Raw genomic sequence first — 12,783 nt, forward strand, 5'->3', positions numbered from 1 at the left:
GGCAGTCAGCATTCACCCCTTATTTGTGGACAGAGATTTTGCTTTGGTGCTGTCCCATCATCTGAACTGGTCCAAGAGATAATGGAGAAATGGACTTCTGCTCAGTATTGATTTGATCTTTTTTATCTTTACTGGGTCTCTTGAGCTCCCCCATCAAGACAGTCAGAGGACACACCTACAGCTTTCATAAAATCCCCAAACTTTGTTTCTGCTGTTTAGTTTTAGTCTCTCATCTCAAATGGCATATTAATTTGCCATTTTTTTTCACTTGATTCTCTTTATTTTCATGATCTGTTTCCACAATTAGTTTGACTCATTGCTGCTGTATCCCAGCTCAGTGTTTAGTCTTTGTAGGGTTTGTTGCTCTAAAGGTTCCAGAGAGAGCACTTGTCAGCTGGAAATGGTTCTGGTGTGTATCTGCCTTAGTATAACTCTGATTTTTCCTGTCTCCATCTGCTGGTAAAAGATGAGATTTGCTGTTCAAACAGATCATGTAATGAGTAACAGAAACAATAAATTTTAAATAATAAATACCCCTTTTGCTGTTATAGAGACTTTCCATTAGGAACTGGATAGAAATGATCAATTTATTTATTTTTAGGCTGCTTAATAATAGCTATCAAATACTAAGAACTTTTGATCTGTTGTGGATTTATACTGAGCTGACAGGAAAGAGTTAGATATTCAAATGGATATACTAATAACCTGGGAATCCAAATCAGTGCCCTGATGAAACTAGATTTTTTTCATTTCTATGGGAGTAAGAGACATTCTGAAGTGGTCATCCCTCTTTTTAAATATTAATATTTTTACCGTTACTGAGCAAGCAGATAAAGGAAATAATGGATAAGGGGATTTTCAGTCTGATAATTTATTTTAACTGATTTCTGCAGACAAGTATATGAGACTCATGTTATACAGGAACTACCACTCCTAACATTTACAATACAAAATTTTCCAGTGCTGAATCCAAAGGGAGTAAAACACTCACATACACCATGTCAGGAGCTCCTTACATATAAACAACTAACAAGGTGGGGGTTTATGTGCAAAACTTTTGGTAAGGATATAGGTTGTTCAGAGCACAACGTTTCAGTCAGCAAAAGACTTTGCTTCCCATCTGCTGGAAATGCATCTTCAAGACTGCAAAAGGCGATGCTGGGCAGCAGAGGTGTGGGGACACAAATGTGCTTTAACTCTGCTGTCATCTGAACTGATGTATATCAGAAAAATGTTACGCATCGTATTTCTGCATTCAAAGCAGTCTTGCGTTTGTATGTGATTTAAGTTATGTGATGAAATATTAAGGTTCATTGTTATGTCCATCTACATCCTGATGTTTTGTAGGTGCTTCTGGCTCTGATGCTTTTACAAGAGAGATTTTTATAGACCTGAACATTTTCTATAAAACAGCCAACCATGCCTTTACTTTTATTTTCTGTTTCAGTCTATCATGTGTTTATAGGAATATTTTTCAAACACTGTAAAGATGCTGATAGTTATATTTATTCACAAATCAAGAGGGTGTTTTATGACACCTATTTCCCACAAGAAGTTTCAACATGAGATGGTGCAGGTTTTCTCAAGCAAGGAACTGCAAGCACTTTTGTTTCAGTAGCTTTAATTTTAAAGGCTTGTATTAAATTTTTTTTTTCCTCTGCAACGTAACTATAAAAATGACAACCTTTAATTTAATAGATCTTTTTGCTGTCTTGACTAAGAGTTTTATCTGTTCACTTCACTGGCAAACTTTTTCCCCTTTTTTACTCCCACTAGCCCTGGAGGTTCCACCTCAATAAAAGAGACTGACTCTCTGCTCCAGCATCCTTGTTCAAAGAGATCCTTAGCGCTTTCTGAGAGGTGCACAACGCTCTGAAAAAGTCACTTCTGTCCAGAAATCTATTCTTTATGTAGATATCTAAAACCAAACAAGCATAAAACTTTAATCTCAGAGTGCAAATGGAATTTTTGGGGCTGAAAATGAAAAGAAACATCTATTTATTTGTATCCTAAGAACATAGGAAGATCACTGAATAAACATAAAACCAAGAGTAAACAGGAATCTCTGCAATGCAAAGAGTAAAATTAAATAACTTCTCACTGGTAGAGATTGAAACCATTCCAGCAACTATAAGGATGAATTGTATTTTGGCAGTGCCTGTCACGCTGCTGGTCAGAGAGGAATCTGAGACAACTGGTTTAGGATAGGGACATACCTCTGTGATGGCTGGAATAAGTGGGGTGGAACTCAGCCTCAAAGATTTAAGAGTCTAAGTGACACACTCAGTGAGGCTTCCATTCCTAAGTCATTTTTGAAAGTGGGGCTTGGACTCTTGCCATGACGAGTGAAAGTCCTAAAAATACCTCAGTGATTTATAAATATCCTCCTTGCTATTCCAGAGTTGATAGTACCGAAGTCACTTTGAAAGTGGCATTTAAGCTTCTCAGTCATAGAATTATCAAGAAGGAACTCAATTAATATCTAGTCTATGCAAGACAGGATTTACTCAAACTGTCCCTGACAGATATTTGCCTAACCTGCTCTCAAAATCCTCCTGTGACAGACATCCCACAGTCTCCCCAGGCAAACTATTACTGTACTTGACTATCCACATCAGTAGTAAGTTTTTCCCAATGTCTCATGTAAATCTCCCATGCTGTGGTTTAAAGCTATTACTTGTCCTGTCCCTTGTGGACATTTCATAGCCTTTCAGACATCTGAATAGCATTATCATGTATTTCCTCATTCGTCTCTTTTTAGCCTTAGTTGAGGCTAAAAAAATGTCCCCTTAGGCACTGTGAAAATTTTTACCCAAAGCCAGCTTCTAAAGTAGAGCTGCTTTGTTAATGCCTTTATCAAATAGCAATTTCAGGATAAAAGTGTACTGTAATGACATATGGCAGGAAAGCCTGATACAACTGCGTCCACTTCAGAGACGTAATGGTTTAAATGGAGATTTGGTGTTGCATCGCTTGCCCAGCTTTTTACTTGCTGGTATGTCAGTATTAGGATATCAAAAATCTCAGTGAGTAGCTACCTTATTCAAGTTACTCATCTGGTGTATTGCTTCTGCAGCTAGAGGCTTATGTCTCTGCACAGCATTGCGTGTTGCCAGAGGGACTGAACAGCTTGCTTACAGCATCTCAGCACCTACTGCAGCGCTGCAGGCTTTCTGAAACAAGGTCTACCTTACAGCACCAGGCAGAATGAAGCCTGACCCAGTCATGTCCAGGTCCCACCAGATAAAGTTATGATGAAGTTACAAGTACAGATGTTAAATAATAGCACTGTCTTCTTCTGAAGCAGTTTCCACTCTGTGTAAACAATTTTTTTCTTTTTTGACTGACAAGATTTGGAAAGTTTGTATTCATTTCCTGGCATTTCAACTAAGAGGCATGACAGAGAGTTTTACTTCCTTGTATTTTTAGAAGTAATAGCAATGCTTACTGTTTTATTCAACTGGATGGAGAAATGCAGCTTTAAGAACACACCCACATCATGCCTCCCTACCTTTGGGTGTCAGTGTCCGGGGAGGGAGGTAGGAGGACCATCAAAAAAAAGCACTGCACACTATGGCTGCCAAAAGCAGCAAAATGAGTTTAGTTTCTGAGTTTCTTCTTTGAATGTCTTCCTAATGTTTGCATGTGTCAGCTCTGCTGAGGTGGCATCTCAGGTTTTAAATTAATATTGTTGTAATGCATTTCTCTTTAATTAGATAGAGAGCTTCCCCGTAGGAAATTTCCTAAAACAAAACTCATTAGTAATAAACAGATTAAATCTTTATCAGTTAATCAACACTATAAACTTCTGAGTGTTCGGAGAGCAGTGTGAGATAACACTGTCGTCATAATAAGAGTGTTTGAAATCATTAGGGATCCTACCGTGCCGTTTGGGTGGTGAGAAAATAATGATTGAAGATGGGCAACCCCTACAGAGCTCACATGTGAATTCCCCTAAAGATTAAAGCTGTTAAGATTTGGACTTTATGTTGGGCCCATCTCTAAAGCATTTTTTTTTTTTTAAATAGTGAGCAATAGTGGTGGGCAATACCAAGCAAATTCTTAATGATGCTGATACCAGAACCTGTCATGATGCCACAAAATTTTTGAGCTGACGGTTAGTGAAATTTTAGGGACTGTTCATGGGATGGGAGCCTCAATGCCTTCTCAGAGCAACTGTTCCCAGCTGACCTCTCTGAGGCTTTAACCTGTGGTGGAGACTGCACTGCAAATTCCTCGTCTTCCTCCACCCTGAATCCCCAACACAGTCACTTCCACCAGCACTATGGCAGTCCTCTCATTACGCACGTGCAGGGTTTCTGCTCTGGTCCAGCTGTCTCCCGGGAATAAAGAGCACAACCTGCTGTGCAAATGGAAGGGATCACGTAGCTTTGGACAGGGACCTCTCTGAAGAAGGTTGGGCATACTGGAGCAGGACAGGACAAAACTTGTGTGGCTGGTAGTGTATCACCACCTCCTAACCTGATATCATTTGGAGTCATGCACTTTTAGAAAGTTATGCTATAAAGGCACTGCAATTTCTCCATCACTACTGGGAATGTGTCAGAGCTACTCTGTGTCACCCTGGGGGGTTCTTTGGAGCCATTGGGATTTTTTGGGTTCTTTCCATGAACTCTATGAAACGTAAAAGTAAGTGGGCTGGAAGAAAAATAGGGGCAGTGGGAAAAATACATCATGTTTGTCCACATCCACCAAACTTAATGGAATGGGTTAGTAAGAAGTTATGAGTAGGGGGACGGCAACTGGGAGTCATACATAATTAATGCCTTTTAATTTCTCATCTTTTGTCTTTATTTGGTCACTGCAGCAATAATTGTATGTGTTTTGTCACAAAAGGGTCAATGTAAATAAGTGGCATGAATTACAGCAGCAGCAATGGTATTATCAAATGTGTTAAGTATGGAGCACCCTTATTGCTTAAAATACACATTGCAGGTTAGGTGACACTGCTGCCTCCAGAGGTGTAAATTCAAATACTGTGTTGAAGTACAAGAGTACAAGTGAATTGGCCATTCTTGTTTTATTCTTCGTATACTTAAGTTGTACTACAAAACACAGCCTGCTTGATAGATGCCTGCTTTGGAAAAACAAGAGTCCCAGTTCCTGCCCCTTCATTAGAATTGAATCCATAGACAACTGTAAAATAAAAAACCTCTCATATGGATGGTCCTATTTAAAAGGTGGGAACTGAACTGCACTGATGAATTTCAGAGACGCTGGGGACTGTTTCTGTTTAGAAGTCTTTAGCTACCATGGCACTATCACTTTTGAAAATCAGATGGTAGGTGTCCTCACTTTTCTATCACTTGTTCCAGCCAGACATCTGTGTGCAAAAATCACAGATTTTAAAAACATCCCTTTCTTTTCCTCATATTGTGATATGTCTTCCTTTTCAAGCAGGTTTTGCAAGGGTAAATTGTTTGTAACAACTTCCTTTGTATTCATAATTACAGTCAGCTCTGTCACCTGTGAATTAAAACCTTTTATTAAATACCTTTATGAAATGCTAGGTACAGATTTACTGGGAGGGCAACGAGAGGATAAAAGCTGTTGCGTTCTTATTAACAGACGCATAATGCATTTCTGTGCCACGTGTTTGGGACTGCTTCTGCCTTTGAATCTTGTTTGTGCATTTGGAGAAAGAAGCACGGATACCTTTTGTTTCATTTTTAAAATAAATCTCTTTCTATCAAGGGACCAAATGCCCTGGCTTGGCAAAACGACTGCTTGCGAGGGTCTATATGATCGTTCTGAGCATACAGCTTTCCTACAATACTGTTTCTGTCATTCACAGGGTGGGTGACCTTCAGATCTCAGTGGAAGGGTCTTTAACTCCCTGCTAAAAAAGGAGAACGCGTCCCATGTTTATCATAATTTATCTATTCATCCCATCCTCCTTACTTTTTCTTTTCTCTTTTTTTTTCTTTTCAGGATGGAGTAGGTGTAGATGAGAAGCTGTCTTTACGGCGGGTAGCCGTCGTAGAAGATTTCTTTGACATTATCTATTCCATGCATGTTGAAACTGGGCCTAATGGAGAACAAATCAGAAAACATGCTGGACAAAAGAGAACGTATAAAGCAGTAAGTAAAAAAACCAACTAAAAGTGAACATCAGTCTCTAAAAGCGTGAATTATTTGGGCTTAGTTACATGGCATGTGATTTGTGTTTTTTCCAACTGGATCAGCACTGTGACCCTCACCATCAAATTTATTTCAGAGGTCTTTCAATAATGCCTGAAAACAGACAGTTTAGAAGAAACATCTTCTGTGTAATAAAGGCCAGATCCATTGAATTCAGTAGAGATTTTCTCATTGGTACAAGCAGAGAATTTATTCTTTCTATAATGGTTTGACAATTTCTCTAATAACTCTGTATTCATTGTTATTAAATGGATGAAGTCTTAAATAAGACTTAGAAGGTATTGCCACAACTTTGCTTAATGAGGTGCTGTACGTCAGGATATGAATGAAGTTGCCTTATAGTTTATTGCTGCAGACTAAGTACACTTAATGGTTTAACGGTATGAAAACTTGTAAATATCTTTTGGATTCAAAAGGCCGGAAAGCTACTAGGTACGATGAGAGAAGTAGTGCGAGGGCAGCTCTCACATCTGCATAAACTGGCTGAGTAGAGAGAAATGATTATTTCTAAGATTTTTAATTGCATATTTTTGCTCGACCTAACCAGTTCAGCCACTTTCTTAAAATAGCTATAAATTGCTTTTGCAGTTTGTGGCACAAATATAACACTTTCTTTTCTTACAGAGAACTAATGAAACATTTACTGCACTTTCCCAAGGTGCTTAAAATGTATGCGCTTGCCTGGATTTGGATGCCCAACTTCCATGCGCAGTGCTGTGCTAGGCATGCTCAGCGGTTGATCCTGATCCACCTGCCCAGCTGTTTCCAGCTGCTGAAGCACCGGGGGCTCCCCCAGGGCAGCCGGGCAGGGCTCCCAGCCAGGACCTGTCCCACAGCCCCGGCCGGGGTGCAGGGCGTCCGAGGCACCTCTCCGCACGGCCCCAGCCGGATGGGGCCGGTGGGGGACTCTGCACAGGGCCCCGAGGTGACCTGTCACCCTGAACACAATGTTCTTCACCGTAAAAACAACCTGCAGTCGTGTCAGCCATTTTTCATCAGAGGTCACCAAAATGTGGGGGAACTGCAGGTTTCTGATACCCATATCTTCAATTTTAGCCGTAAGAAATAGCTATTTTTCCATTACTGTTTTTTTTTCAGGTATATATCAATCTTTACTATGTATCTATGAATCCCCTCACAGATATTTTATTTATAGGCTATTTCAGATGGTTTGTTGTGGGATAAGCTCTTGGCAAAATTTCTTATAATTTGTTCCCAGTGGTATTGACCTTAAGATAGATATATGAAGGAAGATATCAATCATCTGGGTGTGCTTTTGTAAGGCTTGGAGCGTTATTCCAGGGTGAACAAACACAAACTACCTAAATTCATTTTCATCTGTCACATCAGCCATTTTGATACTTGGTATCTTCTCTTTTAGAAAGCATTAGAAAAGTAATATTTTCATTGACCTTTCTCTTTCTATTTTGTTTTACTTCAGTAAACTGTTCAAAGGTATAGGTCACAAACTTCATAGAATAATATACAAGCATAAGGAATACTGCCAACTATAAGTACAATACTTGAAGTCATCATCCTACAAATACATGCCAACTATAATATTTACTACCGTAAGAATCCCATGATTACAGGTCAAATAAAAGAAATTTGTTTATTGTGAACAGCATGAAAGACAACTAGTGTATCTTCTGTGAGGAGAACTAATTGTGCGGATTCAATAGCCTACACAGTAGTTTCACTTGATGCCAACTTTTATTGCAAATGAGACCTGAGCTTATTACGTCATTATGAGCAGAGGATAAGGATGCCCAAATGTAAGTTTGTGTCATTACCAGAGTCTGCAATATTTGTGCATTCATTTCATTGCATATTAGTTTATTGAGGGCATTGAGTCTTATTTCCCAAGGACAAGATTCACATACGTAACTTTTAAAGACTGCCATAGATTAAAAAAAGGAAAAAAGACTCCAGAACAGACTAATATCAACTCTTGCTCTCTATCTCAACATGAGAATTAGGTTAAGTAAACATGCTTCTAACTGTACCAGACTAACTGGGGAAATGCATGCTCCTTTACTGGACCTGTACATGAAAATGTAGTGTTGGTCTGTTCCAGCCAGCCACGCAGTACCTATCTATCTCCTCTGTGGGACTGCAGGAGGAAAGAGGTAGTGTCTCCCAAAACACGGTAGCCTAAAAGCTTTATAAATCAAACTGAAATACTTTGGTAGGGTTTAATTTTATTAAGTGAATTGGGAACAAGATTAATTTAGTCTTGTTTCTTTATTTGCATGTCAAAAGTGAATCATCCTTGAGATCTGTGAGTGTATTTATCATGCATAAGTATTCACCAAATAGTTTGAGTGAAGAATTTCTACAGGAAGGAAACACAAACTGTATGCTACAACTGCTATTTTTTATTCATAATTCCTGGCATGTGATGATCACATTGCTTCTGCTTTCTGGCTGGATAACCGAAACATTTTAACAGAGAAATGACAGGGAGAAAACCACCACAATGTTGGTACAAAATTGCTAAACTTCTGAAGTTCATAAATATTGTCATGGATTTTCAGAACCTGAGTATTTCTAAAAACTTAATGGCACAGCCCTAAGAATTGCAACATATTGATTTCAAGTAATTAATTTGCTTATATGTGTGTCTCTATTTTCAATAGTGAACCTGCTCCACTCAAAATTTTGAATAGCACTCAAGCATGATTAGAAGGGTAGTGAAATTGTCAAAGGTGACTTAATTAACTACTGTTCGCATTTATATAGAGTTAGGAATTTGGAATAGGTAGAGTCTTTTTAATTTTTGATGGCATCATCCCAGACTCTGGAGTGCTAAAATACACCAGTATGTCTCTCTGAAAGCATGTTCAGAACAGCTTACAAACTCAATTAGTGAATCTGTAATCTGCACTGACTGCACAGTTTATGTTAACTGTGTGGAAATGAATGGCATTTTTACAACTGATTTCTGTGGGATTTCCTACAGCGGTGCTACACAGGAAGATAAATAGGATGTGATGCTCGGTACCTCTAAAAGAACAGTGTATTGGAAGGGAGCCTTTATATTTTAATTGGGGCAGCAATGTACCAAACTCAAACTTTAAGATTTCTTGGCACAAACTCTATAGATTAATTAGGAAAGCATCTGTGCTTCAATATTTAAGTTTAGAATAAGGTCCCATTTGCTTCTTCTCTGCACGCTAAAAAATGAGAAGGGAATCCTACAAAGTCTATATAGATGATGTTGAAGAGTAACCTTCAAAATACGCAAAAAAGAGTGAGCTTCCCATTTAACTGACAGGTTTTGTGCTCATTTCAAGTGCCCGACTTCTATACAATATCAGATTGACGGCCTGTGTTCCTTGCCAGCATAACTGTAGGTAGACCTACACCAGCAAAAAAAAGACCTGGCTTATATATATAGAACGAAACCAAGAACTTTAAGTCATATCTGGAGTACGCCAGACTGACGGAATACTTAATACAATGTTTGTAATCTCGGCTAGTTCCCCGGTTCCCAGGGACGTTTACAAACAGGGAAAACCGGGAGATAATTCTCTCACAAAGGCAGGATGTGTGACACAAGTCCCGGCCGAGTCGGTCGCTCAGCAGGGGCACAGGTGACTAGGAAGGTGCGGAAGGTGAAAAGAGCACGTTTCTTGGTGCCAAGGAAAGCGCCGGTGCCCAAACAGGTCCCTGCTCCCCCTGCTTTTTCCCTGGGTCCTCTGCCGGGCTCCATAGGAGGTGGGGTGAAACATGCTGATGCAAGGAATGGGGTAAGCGGGCGGGAGAAAGTACCAAGGATCCTCGTTGGGGTGACTCTGTTAGCACCCGCTGCTACAGCTCAGTGTCCTAGAGGAACTGCGTTGCTTTGGGATAGTGCTTTTCCCTCTCTGTCCTGAAGAACTTACTTTTGTATAGGCATCCCACCCTGAAAGGAGAACCGCGGTGTCAAAGAGGAGACGGGGATGCACATCAGGGAAGCGTTCAGGAAAAGAATCCGTCTGGTGTATTGGGAAAAGTGTGCAACAAGCGCATAGCGGGCGTTCTGTGCCTTTGTAGAGCTGCGTTTCTTGACTTAAACCATTCAGCTGATTCTGAAATTTAAATTCGAGTGCTGAGGGGTATATCAGAGGTAGGAGTAACTGGGAAAAGTTTGGGAAAAGCAGCATCATGCAACAGGCTCAAGCTGTTAGAACACTGTTGTGATTCAGTGCAAACCAGGAAAAAAAATAGCCTTGTTATATTTTTCAAGAAACTCAAACAGTCTGTGATGAGACTGAAGATGGAAAACATCTCTGTCTCCTCTCAGGCCCAGCTATGGGTACAGGTAGGCCAGTTTTAGTGATCAAGCCCTGTATTTCAGAATAGATTTTATTTTCTTTACTTTCTTTAATATTCTTAAAAACGATGTTATTTTCATTCATTTAAACAATAGAGTAACTGCCTCACCTTTGTATACCGTATCTGGACAAAGTTTCCCATAACTAAGTGCATCATCTACCCAAGAGCTGTTTGTGTAAGTCTCGTAGCCATCTTAAGGACTTTAAATTCTATGTGCATATTCTACTTGAGTATTTTTACCTGTGAAGGATGATGTAATATCTGCCTGTTGAGCCTGCGTAGCCACCCTGCAAAGCCTTGAAATGTTACAGCACTGAACTTGAGTTGTGAGTGAGGGTTGTGATGTCTGAGCAGGAGAAATGGGTCAGTTAATAAAACTCCCAACCCATGAATGAAAAAAGAGCACTGGGCTGATGAGCTGGAAGAGAAACAGGCTTGTAAAACATGGGGGAGATATTGATGTGTCAAGGGAAAGTAGCCTGAGGCAAGACTCTGATCAGATAGGTACTACATAAATATATAACATCTGAGGCATAACAGAAGTCTATTAGGTGTGGGGCAATATCTGGGGTCCTGTGCTTCATCCAGCTGTTGCAGTAATAAATGTTTCCTGGTTTGGGATCAGGCTGTTGAGTAGCATCCCTCTTTCCTGTTACCCTAAGAAAAACCTTCCTCAGATTATGAAACATGGTGTGACTCTTTTCCCCTCCCAAAACAGGAATGTGCTTGCGAGTCCCCTCTGAGCATCACAGGCAACATGTTTTTTGACAGGACGCACTGTGAAATAACATCACCTCCTTCAAGTACAACTTCTCTGATCAAACAGGGTTAAAGCAGGTTTAGGGCCTGGCTGGTTCCGTCCAGGGCAGACCTTGTCCTTGGGGAAGCGGCAGAATATGAGATTTGTGCAGGACCTTAACACACTTAAATCCTTGCATTCGTGCTGTTCCTGTGTGCACGACGAAACGGCCAAGCCCCGTGCACTTTTACCCTATGGATTTGTTCTGGCTTCTTCGCAAAGGGCGAGTGCTGAGTGTCCTGGCAGTGGTCCCGCTAGCAGGTGTTCCCCATCGCTTCCCTCACAGAAAACGGCTTCTGTTACGCAGGGAGGGAAGGGAGCTGTGAAGTGCAAGTTTAGCACAAGAGGGAACAGCATTTTCCCCAGTATAGCAGGGTAGCAAGCTCTTGATAAAACTCCCAGCAGTAATATATCTGCTTTCCTATGTCAGCCTTCTCTTCTGACCTCTTGCTGAGGAAAGGAGAGGACTTTCCTTGGCTGGCTTGCCCTCCTGTCATCAAGAAACCAATTTCTGCCACCTGGTTTGATGGCTGTGGGCCCAGGACAGATTACCATCTTCACTCTCTCTCCCTGTCTCTGTCTCTCTACTCTTGGAAGTCTTCTTTGGATCATGCTCGCCCCCCCCTCCCCTTACCCTCCTTGATTAAAAAAATACACACACACACACACAAAATCTATTCTGACACATTGTATCTTCCAGACTACACATACATCCTCCATGTTAATTCTTTAGGGGTTAATAGGTTCACTTGCAAAATTTCACTCCCTCTCCTCACACTTGTCTTTCTTGCTCTGCCATATGTGTCCTAAAATCTGCCTTTCAGTTTAGAGCTTGCTAATTTTCCAAATAAAAATGTAGCTCTGAAAGCTACATCATTGCAACATCCTGCACTTAAATCGTCTGAATATTGAAGAGTATAAAGGAGACTTTGCCCGTTTTGTCTGCCTGCAGTGATGCAATAGGAATGCAATGCACTTCTCGTAGACAATTAGGGCACGCATCACTTAGCTGCAATGTAAATCACATTACATGCTCAGGTACTGGATTACTTGCCTTGTAGTAGTTGTGCTCTTCATGGGATCCAGTAAACAGCATGTAGGTCAGTTTTAGGTCTAGAAGGCCTTCGTTGTTGGGCAATGTTTTGGATGGGTTGATATATGTCAAAATCTTACTGTATCATAGACTTTTTGTGAACAGTGAAATAAGATCATAAAAGTTTTGACTCTGAAGCCACTGAACTCAACTCTTTTTAGTTTCCTCTGAGTTCAGAGGTAAAACAAAATATGTGTAGGTGCACGTGGACTATTGTTAGGAAATGTTGGCTTCTTATCCTGTAACTTTTGAGGCTAAAACAAACCCTGTGTGATTTTTGCACTCTTTGCTTAATGCTCCAGATGTCTAGTTTCTTCTTTATATATTTTTTTCCTTTACAATCTAAAAAACCATTCAACTGTAAGAGCTATACCTAGTACACAATACCTAAACACCAACCTGCTAGAAT

At 40.3% G+C, this 12,783-nt stretch overlaps 1 protein-coding gene across 5 annotated transcripts in view; it reads left to right on the forward strand.

The window, feature by feature from the left end:
* NOL4 (nucleolar protein 4) overlaps window positions 1-12,783 on the forward strand; it is a 200,650-nt gene that overhangs the window by 30,363 nt on the left and 157,504 nt on the right. For all 5 annotated transcript variants that reach the window (XM_075744150.1, XM_075744151.1, XM_075744152.1 and 2 more), the window contains exon 2: window positions 5,953-6,102. In XM_075744150.1, the coding sequence (XP_075600265.1) occupies window positions 5,953-6,102 (150 nt within the window). The remainder of the gene's footprint in view (window positions 1-5,952; window positions 6,103-12,783) is intronic.

This window comes from Balearica regulorum, chromosome 2, assembly GCF_011004875.1.
Source record: "Balearica regulorum gibbericeps isolate bBalReg1 chromosome 2, bBalReg1.pri, whole genome shotgun sequence".
Taxonomy (NCBI): domain Eukaryota; kingdom Metazoa; phylum Chordata; class Aves; order Gruiformes; family Gruidae; genus Balearica; species Balearica regulorum.